Raw genomic sequence first — 22,298 nt, forward strand, 5'->3', positions numbered from 1 at the left:
ACCTTTATTTTTAAATACATTTTTGAGTGGATAGTATCTCCATCCTTGACTCTTGTATGCTGCATAAATGGGAATTTAAAAAAATTATTTTTAAGAGTTAAAATCGAGCGCAAAGTTGGCATTGGAGCCGCCCCGCTGAGCCAGCCAGCCCTGAGTGCGTGACGTCACAGCGGTAACCGGTTTTAAGGCCGAGGCCTTTGACAGCTATAGACCAAAGTCATATAAATAAAAATTTCTGGTAAAAGTAGGAAATCCCGTTACCGACTTGCTCAGCTAAGACTGATTTGACTTCACTGATTGTGGGTTGACTCTCATTAAAACAGGATGGGTGTTATAACTTATGCAACATACATGTACATGCACGCATTTTTCACTGATAAAATGTAAAAGGCGAATTAAGTAATCAGATGAACTGAGACAATCACATTCTGAAGCAAATTAAATAATCTTATACCGCTAACTTAAACACACAATACAAGTTACATGTATTAATCTAAATGCAGGTAAACAACGAGTGTTGTTTTTGTTGTTTTGTATCCAAATGAGAGTCGGCGCTTACTCGTCTGTGTGCTCGCTTCTTGAAGGCCGACCTTGTGGCCGATTGTTTTGAAACAAACAATCTGACTTTCAGTTGTTCGTTCGGTTCTCCGTTCATTCACTTCTTCCACGTAAGGGCGAGATATTGCTGCTGAGGCGAGCATATCCAGCGGAGAAATCACACGGCTGCTCCACTCACTCATTCTCCATTTTCTTCATACCGAGTACTCCGCCATTACTGCTCGGCTCAGGCAATTACTAAAACTCGGGATGGGACATCACCGGTTTTAGCAACAACCGCGGGGAGGTCACTGCCCGAGTGAGGTCACGTTCCTTCCGTCCCAGGTTTTATCAACAACCCTCAGCTCACACTCCGGGAGAACTGGTGCACCTGAACTTACTTTCCTTTTCTTGTAGTTTTCTTTTCCTTTCATTGTTGGTACTGCACCCTCTTTCAATACGGGCTTATAGCCAACATTCCAACAGATCAGAGGTCTCGTACGAGTCTTCAGTAAAATGTGCAGAGCAGAGGAGAGACCACTTCGTAGGCGCCCAATGTGCCCGTGAACTTCTCGCAAAACACATCCAAATCTTTGCAGTTTGAACATTCTTGGGCCATGAATGCAACGTAAATCCACCTTCTGTCATGTTGCTGCACCAGCCAGCAACACATCTACGTGGCATGGTGATAAATTAGCTCAAAATGGAGGATCGGAGTTGCAGTCAGCTCTGTGTTTTAGTCTAGCGGAAATGGCGAGGAGACCGATAGACTTCCTGTGGTGACGTCACAGATGTCAAGGCCATTCACTCAGACCCAGGGCTCGAAATTAACTTTTTTCCTTTGTGTCCCCCAGTGGTCCCGAATTCTGTGTTGTATTGTCCCGAATGGAAGCAATAGTGTCCCCATTTTTTTCCTCTCTGAAATAACCAGTGGTTAATATTATCATATGAAGTTACTATTATATTTGTAACTATGCGATTTTATGTGTCAGCCCTGTGATGACCTGGCGACTTGTCCAGGGTGTACCCCGCCTTTCGCCCGTAGTCAGCTGGGATAGGCTCCAGCTTGCCTGCGACCCTGTAGAACAGGATAAAGCGGCTACAGATAATGAGATGAGATCTAGCTCATTCAGAAAATGTTTCAACTCCCTACATCTGCAGTACACTTTAGTTGAAAATAAGACCCCTTTTATGTTCATTTCATCTACTTATACCTTGAACATCTGTTGGCACTTATAAGGCCAACTTATAATTTTCACCATTACCGTTATCCATTTTTATGAACTTTCCGTTATCCATTTTTATGAACTTTCGCTGCCGGGTGCAAATGTTAGCAACATCAGCATAGTGGCAGGTCCGAGCCTAGTTGTGCTGCTGACTGACTAAACTTTCTGAACTAGAAAGACACCAAGAAAACTCACTTATTCTGTTGAACGGTATCTTCCGTCAATATCATCCACATCATTCCTGTTGTATTTTATAACGTGTCTAACAGTGTTCATTAAGTTCATTCAGTTGCTAGCGTTGCCTGCAGACCAGGCGAGGACACTTTGGATCCTGAAGGTCCCGGAGACGTTATGTCTGGGCTTTCAGTTTCTTCCCCGCGGTCGGTCCGCTTCAGCCACTTCAGCATTTTTGTTCTGGCAAGAGTCGGCGCAGCGTGTGCGGTAGCAATTCCATTCCGAGTCCATATAATGCGGACTCCGGCCGAAGATTCTAGAACAGGATGCGCTGCTCTGTAGCCTACGGATGCAGGTGCATCGAAAGTGTAGCTACTATGTATTTTTCGCTGTTAACGTTTTAAAATTAAAATTGACAAATTAGGTGAATGTCTACGTACGTGTTACGGCTTTGTAAATAATATTAATGTAGAACTTTTTTTTTCTAGATCTATTTTTTTTCCATTGTCCCGGGATTGTCCCAGATATGATAATTTTGTGTCCCGATGACATTTTTTATGGTCCTCGGGACACCGTTAGTTTCGAGCGCTGCTCAGACCGCTACCTATATGAATCACTTTAATCGTAAAAATTATTATATTAGATTTATTGTTAAACACAAAACTATTCATGTGCAATTCCTGAGGTCTCAAGGCATTTATAAACAAAAAGTGAGGCTATGGTTCTGCGTATCTTCTTTCAGAAATGGGTTTAATGGATTGAAATGGGAGTTGCCATCTTGCAAAAAAAAAATTAGAGGCAAAGTCTATGCAGTAGAGCCCTTGAAACCAGAACATGCACTCTAAATATGACCACGTGGACATTGAGTCCATCTTTCACCTGCCACTGTATTAGGAACACCTATCCACCTGCTGTTTGATGCCTTGCCAGCAGCCCAATGCATCAAATCATACAGATACAAATTAAGAGCTTCAGTTAATGTTTAAACATCAGAATGGGAAAAATTGTGATCACAAAGTGTGACTTTCTTTCACCGTGGCATGGGTGTTGGTTTGGGACCACAATGGAAACAAGCGCTGTGCGCTTTATTGTGTTATCCTGGTATGATTATGTCAATATTTTATATATTTATTTATGTAAAATTTTTACGTTTATACCGAATAAATCAATCAATCAATCAATCAATCAAAAGCCCGATGGACTGGTTTGAGTATTTCAGAAACTGTCTCTAGAGTTCAGTCTCTAGGGTTTACACAGAATGGTGCGAAAAAATATATACATACACACTACCGTTCAAAAGTTTGGGGTCACCCAGACAATTTTGTGTTTTCCATGAAAAGTCACCCTTTTATTTACCACCATAAGTTGCAAAACGAATAGAAAATATAGTCGAGACACTTTTCTGGCCATTTTGAGCATTTAATCGACCCCACAAATGTGATGCTCCAGAAACTCAATCTGCTCAAAGGAAGGTCAGTTTTATAGCTTCTCTAAAGAGCTCAACTGTTTTCAGCTGTGCTAACATGATTGTACAAGGGTTTTCTAATCATCCATTAGCCTTCTGAGGCAATGAGCAAACACATTGTACCATTAGAACACTGGAGTGAGAGTTGCTGGAAATGGGCCTCTATACACCTATGGAGATATTGCACCAAAAACCAGACATTTGCAGCTGGAATAGTCATTTACCACATTAGCAATGTATAGAGTGCATTTCTGATTAGTTTAAAGCAGGAGTTCTCAACCTTTTGCAACCTGGGCCCCACCAAAGCTGGTTCATTGCAGTTGGGGGCCCCTCTTCTCGCCCCGCCCCCATCCCCCCCAAACACACTCACCCGCAGTGACACCACCCGACCTACAGCACCTTATATCGACCGATAGATAGATAGATAGATAGATAGATAGATAGATAGATAGATAGATAGATAGATAGATAGATAGATAGATAGATAGATAGATAGATAGATAGATAGATAGATAGCTAGATAGCTAGCCCTGGGCTAGATTATTATTATTATTAGTAGTAGTAGTAGTAGTAGTAGCAGTAGCAGCAGTAGTAGCATTATCCATTCCATAGAAATACATAGGCCTATTATCATTATTAGGCTATTGTTATAATTGGCAGTAGCACCACATTTCTAATCTGCTTTCGGGCATTATTATAATTATTATAATTATTATTATTATTATGGCCTATTATCATTACTAAGCTGTTGGCAGTAGTACAAGACTTATGTTCTTTCAGGCATTATTATTATTATTAGGCCTATTATTATTATTATTATTATTATTATTGCTGTTGTTGGTTGTTGATATTATTATTATTATGCTATTATTATTAATAAGCATCATTATTATTATTATTATTATTATTAGTGTTTTTATTAGGTATTTTATTAGGCTTATCATTAGCTGGCTATTGATATCATTGGGAATTGGGACCAGGCGTGAATTTAGGTTTTACTTTTTACTGTGCCTTTGTGATCTGCATTTGCGTTAATGCGAGACCTGAGCCTGCTTTGCCTTACAAAGATCCTCAATTCTTGGCGAAATGTTTGACAAGCACAGTCTCAAGTCATCCTCAATTTGCGCACGATTGCGATATTTCGTTTTGAGCGCAGTCATTTTTGAAAATCCTGCCTCACACAAGTAGGTCGATGCGAATGGGATGAGCAGTTTCAAGGCTACGTCACACAGTTGCGGGTACTCCTGCATCAATGCTGCCCAGAATGTCGAAAGAGGGCATGAGGTGAAGACTGCCTTAAGTCTACTGTCACTCTTCAGCTCAATAAGCTGTTCCTGCATGTCAACTGGAAGTTCGTCAGCAGTACACACAAATGGATCTCGAACCCACGCAAAAGAGCGATAATCCTCTGTGAAGTATGCCGCAAACTGTTTTCTCATTACCGACAGGTGCTCTGACGCTGCTTGAAAGACAGATGAGAAATCGTGGGAAGTGCCTGCATTACTGATAAAGTCTGCAAGGCTTGGGAACATATCACAGTTCCCCCGACTGATGCGGCCACACCAGAGGTCAAGTTTTTGCTTGAAGGCATCCACTTTCTCTGCGAGAAGCAAAATGTGAGTTTCTCGGCCTTGCAAAGACAGGTTCAAGCCATTCAAGCGGTCAAATATATCGACCAAATAGGAGAGACACGCCAGCCACAAAGGGTCATCCAGATTTTTCGCCAGGTCTGAATTGATTTGTGTCAAAAACCGCTTCACCTTATCTCGCAGCTCATACAAACGTTGTAACACCCGCCCCCTGGACAGCCAGCGAACCTCAGTGTGCAGAAGCAGCTGTTCGTGCTCTGACCCCATCTCCTGACAGAGGACCTCAAACAAGCGAGAGTTTAGCGGCCGTGACTTGATGAGGTTGATCATTTTTACTGATTGGTTCAGCACGGATTCCAACAGAGACGGCATTTTTTTTGCAGCGAGTGCTTCGTGATGAACCATGCAATGGGTCCATTTTACAAGTGGAGCTACCTGCTTAACGCCAGCAGCTAGACCTTGCTCACGGCCTGTCATTGCTCATGCGCCATCCATGCACAAGCCAACGCATCGGTCCCACGCCAACCCATTCTCGCGAATAAATGAATCAAGGACATTGAAGATGGCCTCTCCAGTTGTGTGTGACTGAAGAGGGTGGCAAAAAAGGACATCCTCCTCAATTAATTTATCCCTGACATACCTGACATATGTAAGAAGCTGTGCCTGTCCAGCAATATCGGTAGACTCATCCAACTGCAAGGCATAGTATGGACTATTTTTAATAAACTGTATTAATTGCTCTCTGATATCATTGGACATATCAGCAATTCTCCGAGCAACTGTGTCATTTGAAAGTGGCACGGTGCCTAATTTGTCTGCTGCACTATCCCCGAAGAATATTCTGCACATGTCCTGCGCAGCTGGCAAAACGAATTTCTCGGCATCAGTGTGCGGTTTGCCTAGCTTACCTATTCTTTTTGCCACCACATATGATGCCTCCAGGCACTGCTTAGATACAGTGCTGTGCACGGAAATTGTTGCCTGTTGCTGATGCAGGCCATCACGCTTTCTTTGAAAGTATTCAAGCGGTTTGTCCTTCAGGCCAGCATGCTTCGTTTCGAGGTGCCTTTTAAGTTTGCATGGCTTCATGCTTTCGTTTGCCAGCACCTCGGCACACACGACACACTGAGGACGAAGATCAGAGGTGACAGTAAAACCAAACTGCAGGTATGATTCATCGTACCTCCGAAGCTTTCTCGCAGCTGGTGGTAGACCTACGTCAGTTGTCTTGGGTTTTTTGACAAGAAATCTATCCATTTTGTTAAAGTATTTGTGAATAAACGTGTGTAATAAAGTTGTAACGATAAGTCTGTAGTAGGTTAAGTCTGTAGTAGGCTAAGGGGGCTAACCAGAGGGAACGTATGGGGCTTATCAGTGAGAAACACGATCAATATCTTTATTCGGGGATTTTATAGTTGCAAATTTTAACGAGGTGTGAATGGTGTACTTACTCGTGTGAGTGTGTGTGTGTGTGTGTGTTAGTGTGTGTGTGTGTGTGTGTGTGTGGGACAGTTGGATTTTTCACACGCAGGGTGAAAAAGGCAAAGGGGTAGTAGACTAGCAGTAAGAAAACAACAAAAACAACAAATTATTTGGGTAGAGCTGAAATGGGGAAAGCAAAAATACAGTGTGGGGTAGTAGTATTTAAAAAGACTGTTTGGGTTTTGTGCTGTATCGATGAATTGATGATAGTAGACTAGCGAGAGTCGGCACGAGTTAACTCGGCAAGAAACCAGACTAGTGTGTGTGTGGCAAGCACTCACACGGTGGCCACGGTATGCAGACTCACTCACGTGACGTTGCGTCATGTTCGCGTCACGGGCTTAAAATAACCTACACACAAGATTTTATGATAGATTGATGATAGATTTTATAATAGTATTGATTTGTATGTAATAGTCCAATGTCCTGCATTTTGACATGGGTAAATGTGTTGCATCTGCTTAGCTACTATAGCCTGTTAGCCCCAGATTTTTTTTTTTCCTCCATACATGAAGCCTACTCGCGACCCCCCTGGAGTACCTCCGCGCCCCACCAGGGGGGCGCGCCCCCCCGGTTGAGAACCACTGGTTTAAAGTGATCTTCATTGAAAAGAACAGTGCTTTTCTTTCAAAAATAAGGACATTTCAAAGTGACCCCAAACTTTTGAACGGTAGTGTATATTGAGTAAGTGAGCGACAGTTCTGCAGGTGGAACCAAACGCCTTGTAGATAAGAGAGGTCAGAGGAAAATGGCCAGATTAGTTTGAGCTTTTCTGCCAGGAAGGATATCGCAACTCTACAACTGTGGTGAGCATCTCAGCATGCAACAGCAGAAGAGCACATTGCCAGCCAAAAACAGGAATCTTAGACTCAAGAACAAGTTCCTACTAAGGTGGCCGGTGAGTGTGTGCATGCTCATGCTGATATTACCTAAAGTGCAACGTAAAACGATGCGTCATCTAACTCAAAGTGGCAAGTACAGGATTATTAAATAATATGTAAAATACGCAAATGTCGTCATATTCTCGCAGGAATATTGATTTATCGTTGTCAGGAAAATATTTGAGCTTTTGAGCCATAAGCTACCATTTGTTAGCTAGCTGACATTCTTAATCATGTACAACCCTAATTCCAAAAAAGTTGGGACGGTGTATAAAACATAAATAAAAACAGAATGTGAAGATTTGCAAATCATGGAAACCCTATATTTCATTGAGAATAGTACAAAGACAACATATCAAATGTTGAAACTGAGAAATTTTATTGTTTTTGGAAAAATACATGCTCATTTTGAATTTGATGTCAGCAACACATTTCAGAAAAGTTGGGACGGGGCAACAAAAGACAGTTGTGTCATACTAAAAAAAAAAAAACTAATTAGGTTAATTGGCAACAGGTCAGTAACATGATTGGGTATAAAAAGAGCATCCCAGAGAGGCGGAGTCTCTCAGAAGTAAAGATGGGGAGGGGTTCACCACTCTGAAAGACTGCATGGGCAAACAGTGCAACAATTTAAGAATAACGTTCCTCAATGTAAAACTGCAAAGAATTTAGGGATCACATCATCTATGGTACATAATATCATTAAAAGATTCAGAGAATCTGGGGAAATCTCTGTATGCAAGACACAAGGCTGAAAACTGACATTGGATGCCTGTGATCTTCAGGCCCTCAGGAGACACTGCATTAAAAGCAGACATGTGTCTGTAGTGGAAATCACTGTATGGGCTCAGGAACACTTCAGAAAACCATCATCTGTGAAAACAGTTCATTACTGCATCCACAAATGCAAGTTAAAACCAGATATAAACAATATCCAGAAACACCGCCACCTTCTCTGGGCCTGAACTCTTTTACGATGGACTGAGGCGAAGTGGAAAACTGTCCTGAAGTCTGATGAATCAAAAGTAGAAATCTCATCTCATCATCTCTAGCCGCTTTATCCTGTTCTACAGGGTCGCAGGCAAGCTGGAGCCTATCCCAGATGACTACGGGCGAAAGGCGGGGTACACCCTGGACAAGTCGCCAGGTCATCACAGGGCTGACACATAGACACAGACAACCATTCACACCCACATTCACACCTACGGTCAATTTAGAGTCACCAGTTAACCTAACCTGCATGTCTTTGGACTGTGGGGGAAACCGGAGCACCCGGAGGAAACCCACGTGGACACGGGGAGAACATGCAAACTCTGCACAGAAAGGCCCTCGCCGGCCACAGGGCTCGAACCCGGACCTTCTTGCTGTGAGGCGACAGCGCTAACCACTACACCACAGTGCTGCCAAAAGTAGAAATTCTTTTTAGAAATCATGGCCACCACGTCCTCCAGGCTAAAGATGAGAGGAACCATCCGGTTTGTTATCAGCGCACAGTTCAAAAGTCAACATCTGTGATGGTATGAGGGGGCATTAGTGCACATGACATGGTGTGGCAGCAGGGACGTGGTCAAGCGTCAGTCTGTGAATGGAGGGCGGAGTTAGGGAAGAGGGGACACGCCGTCCTGCCGTCGGAACAGCCGCCATATGGTCCTCCGCCAGCTCGATGGCCCGATCCAGCAACGCCGGGTGATGGCACTGGACCCACTCCACGGTTCCTTCCGGAAGTCGGGCGACGAATTGTTCCAGCGCCACCAGGTCAATGATTCCCTCGGCGTCGCGGTTGTCGGCCCTCAGCCACCGCCAGCAGGCGTCCCGGAGCTGCTGGCCAAACATGAACGGCCGGCCGACCTCCTCCAAGCACAGCACGCGGAAGCGCTGCCGCTGCTGTTCCGGTGTGCGCCCCACACGTTGGAGGACGGCCCTGCCGAGGTCAGCGTAGACCAGCTGGCTGTCGGCAGGGAGCTGTAGCATGGCCAGCTGCGCCTCGCCCGTTAGCAGGGGGAGGAGGCACGCCACGCGCTGCTCCACCGGCCAACCCCACACCTCTGCTGCCTGCTCAAAAAGAGCGAGGAAGGCTTCGGGGTCGTCCTGCGGACCCATGTTCGTTAGGGTGAGGTGGGGAGGGTCCACGCCGGTGGTGATGGCAGACCTCGCCGACGCAAGCAGGTGCCGGAACGCCTGGCGATCTTCCTGCTGCGCCAACACCAGGGCTTCGAACCGTTGTTCTTGCTCCTTCCGGAGGGCGACCAGCGCCTGGTGCTGGCTCTGTTGGGCCGTGGCGAGGGCATGGACCAGGTTCTTGAAGGGGGAGGACTCCATGGGACTGTTCTCTTCCATCCTCCGAGTCCCGGGTTTCGGCACCACTGTAGCAAGAGTTCTAGGTGGGTGGAGCACAGAAGCACGGCAGGCCAGAACTGAGTTCTCAAAAACTCTTGTATTTTAGCTTTTCAGCTTTTATATTCACTCTCTCACATACATACACACATGCACGCACACAAGCGTCCAGGTTGGGGGAGAGCTCTCTTCCTCTGCTCTCCCTCTCTTCCTTATAGGGCACGGTCACTGGGGAAGACACACAAACAGGTTAATTCCCATCAAGTGTAGTGATTCTGCCACTTACCTTCCCTAACTCCGCCCTCCATTCACAGACTGACGCTTGACCACACCCCCGCTGCCACACATGGGTAGCTTGTACATCTGGGAAGGCCTCATTAATGCTGAATGATATATACACGTTTCAGAGCAATATGCTGCCATCCAGACAAAATCTTTCAGGGAAGTCCTTCCTTCTTTCAGCAAGACAATGCCAAACTGCTTTCTGCACATACCAAAACTGTATGGCTCCGTCGTAAAAGAGTCCGGGTGCTAAACTGGCCTGCCTGCAGTCCAGACCTGTCTCCCTTTTAAAACATTTGGCATATTATGAAGTGCAAAATACGACAAAGGAGACCCCGAATTGTTGAGCAACTGAAATTGTAGATCAAGCAAGAATGGGACAGCATTTCTCTTTCAAAACTACAGCAATTGGTCTCCTCAGTTCCCAAACGTTTACAGAGTGTTGTTAAAAGCAGAGGTGATGCAACACTAATATGCCCCTGTCTCAACTTTTCTGAAATGTGTTGCTGACATCAAATTCAAATTGAGCATATATTTTTTTAAAAACAATAAAAATTCTCAGTTTCAACAATTGATATGTTGTCTTTGTGCTATTTTCAATGAAATCTAGGGTTGCCGTGATTTGCAAATTATTGCATTCTGCTTTTATTTACAGTGTCCCAATATTTTTGGAATCGGGGTTGTAAATCAAGGTAATGCAAGTAGCTAATGTAAAGCACCAACTGAAAATATAAACAGCAGTCAGCAGCTGCTCTCCATAATTTTCTAGCTCTGAGATATGAAAGTAGTAACATATTTGAATAGAGAAGTGCTCTTATGTCCTCTACTTGTGTTGGCGCAATTCATTTCAACCGTACCAGAGCGTTCTCGAAGGTCATACAGTCAATAAATGATAATGGAGCTGGCTTAGACAACAAAGAACTCCATGCTGAGGGTCTGTTAAAATAATTTACAGCAGAACAAGACATGGCTTTGTTACAAAGCTATCAAGAGCCATAGCTGCATGTTGGAAAATACCATGTTCATAAGGCTCGACTGTCATGTCCCAAACTGCCAACCACACCCGTTTATTTATCAGTAGCTACTGTATATCTTCTTCCTCTTCTTCTTTCGACCGTTAGGGGTCACTACAGCAGATAACGCAGGGTTCCCGCTGGTCACTGACGAACATAATCCATCAGTGACGAAGAGAAAATGACTAGCAGTTGTCACAGTGACTAACATATTTGTCATATTTATCGTAAGTCAATCTTTACAGAAATCTCTCCGTTTGCCGAAATCCAACCCCAGTGAAGAAACGGCACGAAGCCAGAGTGTAAACAATGAGCACGTTTGTGACCAAGAAAAAAAATCGACTGCACGAGCGCCAAACTTTTGACCAATCACAGTGCGTCTTAATCAGCCTGATATGGTGGTGTAATCATCTCTGCGTGAACCCAACAATGGTGCAGTCTAATTTGATGAAGTTTTTTGGACTTCTTCAAGCACTGAAGATGATTTAAGGGCTGAAACAGTCATGGGGGAGGCACACTCAGAGCCCCAACCGTCCCCGAGCACATCGGACAGCGGCACGGTGGTGTAGTGGTTAGCGCTGTCGCCTCACAGCAAGAAGGTCCGGGTTCGAGCCCCGTGGCCGGCGAGGGCCTTTCTGTGTGGAGTTTGCATGTTCTCCCCGTGTCCGCGTGGGTTTCCTCCGGGTGCTCCGGTTTCCCCCACAGTCCAAAGACATGCAGGTTAGGTTAACTGGTGACTCTAAATTGACCGTAGGTGTGAATGTGAGTGTGAATGGTTGTCTGTGTCTATCCCTGCATTCATGTGCTCTGGGAAGATGATATTTTCCAGTTGGGAAGTGGTATTTACCAGTGTGTTGTGTTCACATGCTTTTGTTGTGGTTGACAAATTAAAGATGGTGGACCAGATTCAAGTTAGCAATAGTTAGTTAGCTATCGTTAGCAATAGCGTCTGCTCTGGATAGGTAAAAACAAACCATAACAACGCATTTTTAAAGGAAACGGATTTCTAATGTATTATATTACACTTGTTAATGACGCAACATTGCATAGACACCAAAAACTACCCACTAGTACTAGTAAAAAAAAACTTTAGTAGCGTACAATGCTTAGCATTCAAGTGTCTTGTACCGCTCGCCGCCATGTTGAAAAGGTTAAAGTTCATCTCATCTCGGCAACTCGTGTATCAAAATTTTCTACGAGTTGCCCAGTGGAAAATACCACGAGAGGGGGCGTTCATGTGTGTTTTCCATGTCGGCGTTTGGTATTTACCATAATTCCCATAGCACATGAACGCAGCATAAGTGTCAGCCCTGTGATGACTTGGCGACTTGTCCAGGGTGTACCCCCCCTTTCGCACGTAGTCAGCTGGGATAGGCTCCAGCTTGCCTGCGACCCTGTAGAACAGGATAAAGCGGCTAGAGATAATGAGATGAGATGAGAACCCCGCTAAAGTGAAAGTGCTGTCAGCCGGCAAGCAACAGAAGGGCTCTGTGTTTCGGTGGGCGTGGCGTGTTGAGTTCCCGCGGCGGACGTACGATGTAAAATACGTGTGCTTGGTTTGTAAATCGACGGTAAATTCGTATTCCTTCACTGTTGGTTGGTCCAAGCCTCTTCTCGAGTCTGTTCAATTGTAAATCAAGTTTTGTGTTGAAGTAAAAGATCAAAGGAGTGCTAATATCTCTTTAGAATAATTAAATCCTAAAATAACCTGAAATAAGCTCAAACTAAAGAGGTGCATTTTAGCTTGATTGGTGCACAGGGAGCCCAAAATCAAGTCTCTCTTATTAGAGGCTGGAGTGGAGCCCAAATTTTATACGCAATGGAGAGGCCTAGCTGTATCTGGACAAGTATTTGAATTGTGCCAGTTTGGTTGGTATAAACCAGTATTAAGTCCACGTTGATAAGTCAGATTTTTCAAGGAAAAAAAGTGGAGAATATTTTTCAGAACCCAGGGGGAACCCTGATAATGTCCCTCCATATCTTTTTCTGCCACACCAACCGTCCTATAGGTCCTGTCCCTCTAATATTCATGTTTCTAATCCTGTCCAACTTTGTCTCTCCCAATGAAAATCTCAGCATCTTCAACTCCGCTACCTCCAGTTCAGCCTCCCGTCTTTTTCAGCGCCATTGTTTCAAAACCGTACATCATCGCTCCTCTTACTACTGTCTTGTACACTTTCCCTTTCACTCTTTTTGGCAACCTTCGGTCACAAATCACTCCCGTCATCCTCCTCTCCTCCATCCATTCCAACCTGCTTACACTCTCTTCTTCACTCGCCATTACTTCGTACAGTTGACCCCAGATATTTGAACTCATCTGCTTTGACCATCTCTATTCCTTGTAGCTGTACCATTCCACTGTCCCCACCCTCATTCACACACGTGTACACTATAGGGGTGTTCACACGGCAACTTTTACTCCGGTGTCGCACCGGGGCTGCCCCGGTAGAGCGTTCACACAGTACAAAGTTATAGCGGTGTAGCCCCTGAAAGCTGCTTAAACCGGTGCAAATCTAACCCTGCTCGGGAGGCGGTTTAAGAAATTTACTCCGGAGTAAATGCTAGTTTGCGGGGCAGCACCGATATAAAATGGGACGTCTGAACGCTACAGGGGTAGACTCGCTACGCGTGACGAGAGTTGATTACATACGGGCATTGCATAATTTGCATCCTGGTATTTTGCGCTTCCAAAATGGCGAATATCAACAACAACAGAACTGCGTGTCTTCCAGTGTTGCCAGATTGGGCGGTTTTAAGTGCATTTTGGCAGTTTGAACATATTTTGGGATGGAAAACATCAGCAATATCTGGCAACACTGGTGTCTTCATCCACGTTGTTTTCCCGGCGCTTGGTGATGCCATGACAACCGGGAAAAGTACATTTTCATGCATGCACATATTTCATTTCCGCATTATTACTATCGTATAGCACGATCGCAAAAACTGCCGTGTGACCGCAAGTGGGGCTGCACTGGTGCTAACACGCTTCTCTCTAGTAAGCAGGGTTGTGACGTGTGAACGCTGCGCAAAATTTACACCGGTGTAAGATATATCGCAACAAAATACATCGGTGCAGCATCGATGCAAATATGTGCCGTGTGAACACCCCTTATAATATCGCTTGGTCCTGACACTCAGGGAAATAAATACATTCAACTTAGGAATAGTCATGGAAGTCTTTTTTTTTTTTTCCTAAGTAGTAGCACATTATTCCGGATCATACTGTACAGCTTGGACTTCAAAACAACCCATGTACACACTCCGGTGGTTGATAAAATATGGATGGGTCACGGACTACGGAAATCTAATAAAAAAGGATACAAAATACATGCATGTTATTTACCAGCTGGGAGGTCCGTATCGTGAAATACCGTGACCGAGGTCTTGAAAGTACTGAGCGAGGCCCTCTGGGCCGAGGTCAGTATTCAAGGCCGATGTCGCGGTATTTCACCATACAGACCGACCTTAAGCTGGTAAATAATATATTTATTTTTTTCTTTACCAAATTCTAATGCAAGGCTGACACTTGCACGATTCCGTGGCACACATTGGCACGACTCGAGTCGTGCCAGTGCGCAAACTAGTCGTAAACTGGCGTGAAGTGTGCGTAAACCCGTCGTGACTGCGTGCCATGTCGGGACGAGAATTTTGAAAGGTTCAAAATTTTGGTCACGACAAAATTTCGCGACCGGGTCGTGAACTATGCGCAAACTCTTCGTGATCTCGTTGTGAACTCGTCGGGACGATGCGTGCCAGTGCGTGGAAGTGCGCGCCATGCCACGACTGTCACAAACTGCCACGAATAGTTCACGAACAGCTCACGTCGAGTTCACGAGCAGTTCACGACAAGTTCACGACTACTGCGCGACAGTGGCGCTTGCATCGGTGCGGGGATATATATATAGGGCTTCCCGGACACTTCTCGCCATTCCAGAGATCACCAGCGAGGAGACAACTTACAGTAGACTGTCATACTGTCCAAACTCGTGCCTTCTGGTCAACCATTCCTGGACCCACACTTTCCTTTGTGTCTTTCTTCGAGGTGGGGTTGCCTTTTCTTGCTCTTCTGCCTCTTCCAGCCTTTTCTGCTGCTCTTCAACAATGGCTAGAGCAGCGGCCAGGTACAGGCATCTTCTCTTCTCTGCAATGATTGTGTCTCTGGTATTCAGCATGTTGTCTCTTCCACAGCCAATTCAAAAATGACCAGGGGTTGGGGAGGCCCCCTTTTTATATGGCGTGCCCAAGTCGGCACGACACCATCCGAATTGCGCAAACTCGTCGTGCCAATGCGGGAAGTGCGTAAACTATGCACAAACTATGCGTGAACTCGTCGTGCCAGTTCGTGAATGTGGACGGGCACGCATTCGTGAACTTGTCGTGAACTATGCGTGAACTAGTCGTGAACAGTGCGGGAGCCTCCCAGTTCGTGCCCCAAAATGGCACGACTTGCCACGACAAAATCGTGGCCAAAAGTCGTGCAAGTGTCAGCCTTGCATAACAGAAAACGAGAGCGCCCGAAAGGGAAAATGATAGTAATAATGATAGGAAATGATAGTAATAAAAGGAAATGATATCAAAACTTTATTACTATCAAAGGAAATGATAGTAATAAAGTTTTTGCTACTATTGCACGGTCGCAGAAACTGCCGTGTGACCGCAAGTGGGGCTGCACCGGTGCTAACACACTTCTCTCTAGTAAGCAGAGTTGTGGCGTGTGAACGCTGCGCAAAATTTACACCGGTGTAAGATATATCGCAACAAAATACATCGGTGCAGCATCGATGCAAATATGTGCCGTGTGAACACCCTACATCTTGCTCCTACTGACTTTCATTCCCCTTCTCTCGAGTACATACCTCCAGATAGCTATCAGGAGCTATCTAACGTCTAGAAAAACACATTTATGATAAGGAAAAATATTGAAGGAAATATCAAGGTCGACAGAACTTGTAAACATAACAGAAAACTATTCCCGAAGATGTAACTTAGGAAAAATGGTCTGTCCCTTTCACTTACATAGGAATGGACATGGGTTAAAAACTGTACTACAGACAGCCACTAGAGGGCCTCAGAGACATTTTAGCTTCACAGTTGACTCCCGGTTGCGATGCTCAGTTATCATATATTAATATACAGTCATTGGTATTAATGCGCTGAACTTTCCAACTAGCTCACTATTCTTTTTTGTTATTATCCCCCCCAGCATATAATGCGGGGGGATACAGCTATCGATCTGTCCGTCTAAACATTTTAGTTTCCGGAGCATAACCCAAAAACTATAAGGAATTTTTTCATGAAACCTGATAGTCATGTTAAAGGAGAACTGAAGTCATTTTTAAACTTGCTTTATTTCTTAATTAACGTGTTATTCAGTTACGTTATCGGTTTTAGTAACCTTATATCGTGACTCGCATTGGCAACTAACTGCAATTAAATATTATACTTATCGGCCTATTCGGTTTTTAGCCATGTTGAATTTAGTTCGTTTGGTCCACGGCAGGCGTCGCTTATCCGCGCGATCTTCACGAGGCTTGTGCGAGACTTCAAAACGTCAAGTGTCAGCGCCGCCATTTTGAAAACTGTTTTCCAAACGAAACATTGCACAAAAGCGAGTTTAAATAACGATTACTGCCGACTTTTTTCAAACTTTCCTGATCGCTATCAAAACAAACAAAACTTCCGGCTTGATTACGTCAGCATTCGAAAGAGGGCGCGTGCGTCTTTTGACAATGTTGGCAGATGTCGGTCGCTTTGATTTCCGCTGTACGTTTTACTTCCGTCCTACGATGTCTCGCACAGGTCTCAACGAATCTCGTTTACGGCCGTTGCTTTGACATATGGACTGATATATTACAGAGCATATTTCAAACACTCATAACTTGCTCTAGCAGTGACACAATAGCGATCAAAAATGCATTCCTATATCTAATAAAATTAGATAAATAGAATTTTGATGATAAAAAAATTTGCCTTCAGTTCCCCTTTAAGTGATTCGAGGAGTTGTGCCTTTTGACATTTTGGGATTTCTGTATTTCCATGGCAACCAGTTCAACTTAGGAAAATTTGGAGTGGGGTTTCATGTGGAGGCCGGGGCGATACGTCATCTCCTGATGACTCTTGTATTATTTTAGCTACCGCTTTTTAAACCAGTCATTTTCTGAGCAACCAAAACACAGAACTGGGAAGAACACTCGCTAACTAAGAAATATAACATTTATCCACCAGAGGTGTAACGATACACGCCGGTCACAGTATGATACTGCGTTTACAATTTGATATAGTTTGAACAAAATTCAAATGAAGAAAAATTATGACTGAAATGACTCTTTTTACTTCTGAATCATAAACAGTGCGAAACCATGTGCATTTTGCCTGCATAAAACTGCAAGTAAAATTTAAAAAGTGACAGGAACACAGGTTTAATGTTGTAAACAAAATATACTGCGGGTTCACTGTATCTGAAAAATAAATATAAATAAATAAATTTAAAAAAACCTATACATTCTCAAAAAAGGATTGACTGAATAAACAAAGTCTGAACTGAGGACTTGGTTGAAAACAACTGAAACATAATGAGCTCTTGTAGTGGCTGAGGTGTCATTTTAACAAAACAGAGCTCTAAAGTCGGCTAAAATGACCGTCTGCCTCTTTTTAACAAAAGTTTTGACGCTGTGCGTGTCAGTTATTGCAATCCAGCGCTAATGGGATATTTGTCACTTCACTAGTGCAGACGATTCCCATCTTGGTAATGGCACAGGCTCACCACGAAAGAAAGCGATTGTGCGACCAGAGTGCGCTTGATATATTTTCAGTTTAGGGGTTGCACAAATTAGGATGTCTAAGTGTTCAAACAGTGGAATTCGCATTTGATGCATAATTAATAGAATGCTGATATGATATATTTCCACAGTGGCACATTTTTGCAATTCAGCGTACCCTTATTATCCGTTCCTGATGTCAGCTGGATGACAAATACAAGCATCCAGCACCTGCTTCACCAAACAAGCGCACTCGCGTTTAATAATAACACCACACTCATCTATCCAGAGTCCCATCAGTATTAGTCTCATCTCATCTCATTATCTGTAGCCGCTTTATCCTTCTACAGGGTCGCAGGCAAGCTGGAGCCTATCCCAGCTGACTACGGGCGAAAGGCGGGGTACACCCTGGACAAGTCGCCAGGTCATCACAGGGCTGACACATAGACACAGACAACCATTCACACTTACATTCACACCTACGGTCAATTTAGAGTCACCAGTTAACCTAACCTGCATGTCTTTGGACTGTGGGGGAAACCGGAGCACCCGGAGGAAACCCACGCGGACACGGGGAGAACATGCAAACTCCGCACAGAAAGGCCCTCGCCGGGCACGGGGCTCGAACCCAGGACCTTCTTGCTGTGAGGCGACAGCGCTAACCACTACACCACCGTGCCGCCTATCAGTATTAGTTATTTAGATATTTTATGGCGCTTATGTTTGTTGTGTATTTAATTTCCAATAGTGGTTAAATTGTTTAAAAAAAATACATATAAAGAATTCAAGAATATATTTTGCACATTTAATTGGCATACATGTCAACCTTTGGTCAATCAAACCTGTATAACCAACCTCCAAAATCCGTATTTCCCTTATAAAATCCGTATAAGATGCAAATTAAAATAATTTACCTAAAATTTGAATGATAATTAACAATGATCTAGCCCAGTTACTTTTTATTCAATATTAATAACAATAAACCTTCAGAATGAATACAAAGCTCCAATGTTTGACAAAAACACAAAGTGTTATCAGCGTAGTTACGAAGGAAATACTTCGTTGTTTGGAGACAGGTTTCACCGAGCGGCTATTATGCGCGAGACTTCATATTAGCCCCAAAGTCAGGAAAATCTGTTCGTAAAATTACGTTATAATGACCAAATACAATGAAAAGTATTTTTCCAGTCTCACCTGTGAAAGGTAATCCCATGTGATCTCGTTTGGACGGTAAACCTGTTGGTACAGTTAAACGCAGCACATGAATGAGGCATCTTTATTCTCGGCTACTGTCTAGACGCTATACCAGAGACGGCTGAAGAATCTCCACTTTGCCACATCCAATATGGCGGCGAGGATGACGTATGATTCTACGCAGAAGGCGGTGTCTATGTTTATATGTCTATGACTTCCCGGTTGGCGGGATTCTCGCAATGCGGTGTGCGCATGATCAAAAGTGGAACGAAGTCTCGCTACCACAAGATAACGCGCGATTTCATAAGACTCTTTACTGGCTGTCTGTGGTGTACAGTACGTTTGTAAATGTTATGCGCTCTTTTATCATCGTGGGAATTGATTATAGCTCTAAATAAATATTGAAGGTTTTTTAAAGGATCCGTATAACTTTATTTATACGCCCGTATACTACGTTTATTGAATCAAATCCGTATAAAATACGGACATTCCGTATAGGTTGACATGTATGAATTGGTGCACTAGATTTGGTGAGTATAATGAAGCTGTTGATGCATGTCCTTGCTGCTGAAATAAATAGAAAGCAACGACATTAGTGCTAAGATATAACGAGGCATACTTGCACCAATTTGGAGCGCATCGTTATCCCGAGGCCGCTACACTTTACCCTGTAGATGCTCTTACTCTCTACAGCTTCCTCCTGTGTAGCAGGGGTCCCATTACACACACTGCCGAAGCAGGCAGAACATTCTGGCTTTCCGAGCTTGCCCTATGCCACATGCAATTCTCAAGAACAAAAAGACTTCATGTTCAGAACCACAGGGTAGTATCGCTCGTTACATAAGCACTTCTCCAGAACGCCACGTCGACTCTGAGTCAGAATTTCTAATGAAGAAGGAATGCACACCCAAGCAATGTGTAATGAGGCTTGCTGTGGTGACTAACCAGCTTCTCTGCGCAAATTATCAAATTGCACACATCAGTAGGCGACCCTTTCAAAGTCGGCCATCTGATTCAACTCGCCTTTGTGGTTTGGGAAACGCTCTCTTGCACATCATGCCAAATATCAGACGACATTCCGGTTGGAGCGTCAAGCAGCACTGGAAAGGAAAGCAAAATAAAGGTGGTTAAGGTCACGGAGACGAAACAGCAACGGACATTAAATCTTATGAGGATTTGAAATGTATGGATGGCGTGCTCATGTGCTCCAGGAGTGCAACATAATGCCACTCTTTGTTTAGTGTTATAAATATCTGTATTCATATCCAGATTTAAACCCAAAGCAGGCGTGGCCTTTTTTCTTTAATTAAATGTGAACCCATATGACGTCAATTCAACCTCCTTTGGTACACACAGAGCAAAACCTCCCTCCCTCCCCCACACACACACAGAGGCGCAGAAATGTGTCTCCTCTGTGACACTAAATTTGATTAAAATTTGGCGATATCAGTACTGTTATTAGTACTGTCGCCTCACAGCAAGAAGGTTCTGGGTTCGAGCCCCGTGGCCGGTGAGGGCCTTTCTGTGCGGAGTTTGCATGTTCTCCCCGTGTCCGCGTGGGTTTCCTCCGGGTGCTCCGGTTTCCCCCACAGTCCAAAGACATGCAGGTTAGGTTAACTGGTGACTCTAAATTGAGCGTAGGTGTGAATGTGAGTGTGAATGGTTGTCTGTGTCTATGTGTCAGCCCTGTGATGACCTGGCGACTTGTCCAGGGTGTACCCCGCCTTTCGCCCGTAGTCAGCTGGGATAGGCTCCAGCTTGTCCGCGACCCTGCGCAGGATAAGCGGCTAGAGATAATGAATGGATGGATATAAGTGTGACACTACAATATCCATACATAATCTCATCTCATTATCTGTAGCCGCTTTATCCTGTTCTACAGGGTCGCAGGCAAGCTGGAGCCTATCCCAGCTGACTACGGGCGAAAGGCGGGGTACACCCTGGACAAGTCGCCAGGTCATCACAGGGCTGACACATAGACACAGACAACCATTCACACTCACATTCACACCTACGCTCAATTTAGAGTCACCAGTTAACCTAACCTGCATGTCTTTGGACTGTGGGGGAAACCGGAGCACCCGGAGGAAACCCACGCGGACACGGGGAGAACATGCAAACTCCACACAGAAAGGCCCTCGCCGGCCACGGGGCTCGAACCCAGGACCTTCTTGCTGTGAGGCGACAGCGCTAACCACTACACCACCGTGCCGCCCCTCCATACATAATTCTATAAAACATATTGAAATATATTCATAATGTTTTGCATATATTTATTTAATAATTAATAAAATTATACATTTTCTGTTTTTCCATTTCCGGTTGAGAGTACATCATATGCATTCTGGCCGCCGCTTCTCATAGGAGCTTTTTATTTTATTTTCTCTCCCTTTTGTTTTTTTTTTTTGTTTGTGTAGTTTGATGTTTGTTTTGGTGTCGCTCCGGACCCAGTTTTGGGCGTCGGTTCCCTCCAGGCCTTGGTTCGCCGTGTGTGATGCCCGTGCTCCTAGCTATGGACTGCAGTGAGCTCATTGCTCATTTTAACCTCATGGTTGTCCAGCACTCTGTGCTTTAGTGCTTGCCGTGGTGTTCCGAGCAACGTTGCTTGGTGGCGTCGCACCGGCTAGCTTGGGACATACCAGCGCTCTGTGTGGCGGTGCTTCCGTGCTCACTTTCTGGATCCATGGCGTGGTGTTCCGAGTGATGTTGCGGCAGCTGTGCTGGCGGTGTGGGACTTGTTTCCGTGCGCCTTTTTTCGTGGGACTGTGGCTGCTACACCACTGGAATGACATGACATCCTGACCTCTATTTGGTGGACTTTTTTTTTTCCCCTGTATAACTGTAAAGCGACCTTGGGTTTTTAGAAAGGCGCTATATAAATTTAACTTATTATTATTATTATTATGCGCATTCTGTGTTTTCGGCTGCGAGCGAGTCGCTCTTGGTTGTGAAAGAGTGGTCCAGGTCCATCGTAAGTCCAGAGCGAACTAAAGTACTACTTTAGCTACGATGTTGTTCAGGGAAACCATGTTAGCTTGACGATGGATTTTAAGAGGTAATTAAAGACGCTCTTAGCTTCAAGAGGTTTTCAGGAAACCCACCCCTGATTGGTTAATGGGCTCATTTGCATATTGCACAAAGCAAAAATTCCAGTCAAGTCCTACTCGAAATGTCAAAATATAAGCAATGTGTGAGTGAGTTTTTACCAACTGGATGTCCTCGGCCTTTGCAGATGAGGTTGATCTTCTGGCCCAAGCCTATATCTATCAACTGTGCATCTAGAAGAAAAGAACATATTGAAAGCGAGGACGGTGACGGAGATGAAACTCCTGCAGGCTCGGTAGCGAAGGAATCAAAATGATT

General features: G+C 44.4%; 1 protein-coding gene across 4 annotated transcripts in view; it reads right to left on the bottom strand.

The window, feature by feature from the left end:
• si:dkey-122a22.2 (uncharacterized) overlaps positions 1–22,298 on the bottom strand; it is a 197,078-nt gene that overhangs the window by 160,531 nt on the left and 14,249 nt on the right. For all 4 annotated transcript variants that reach the window (XM_060900227.1, XM_060900224.1, XM_060900225.1 and 1 more), the window contains exons 3-4: positions 22,142–22,213; positions 19,959–20,035 (exon numbers count right to left, since the gene is read on the bottom strand). In XM_060900227.1, the coding sequence (XP_060756210.1) occupies positions 19,959–20,035; positions 22,142–22,213 (149 nt within the window). The remainder of the gene's footprint in view (positions 1–19,958; positions 20,036–22,141; positions 22,214–22,298) is intronic.

This window comes from Neoarius graeffei, chromosome 19 (assembly GCF_027579695.1).
Source record: "Neoarius graeffei isolate fNeoGra1 chromosome 19, fNeoGra1.pri, whole genome shotgun sequence".
NCBI classification, from domain to species: domain Eukaryota; kingdom Metazoa; phylum Chordata; class Actinopteri; order Siluriformes; family Ariidae; genus Neoarius; species Neoarius graeffei.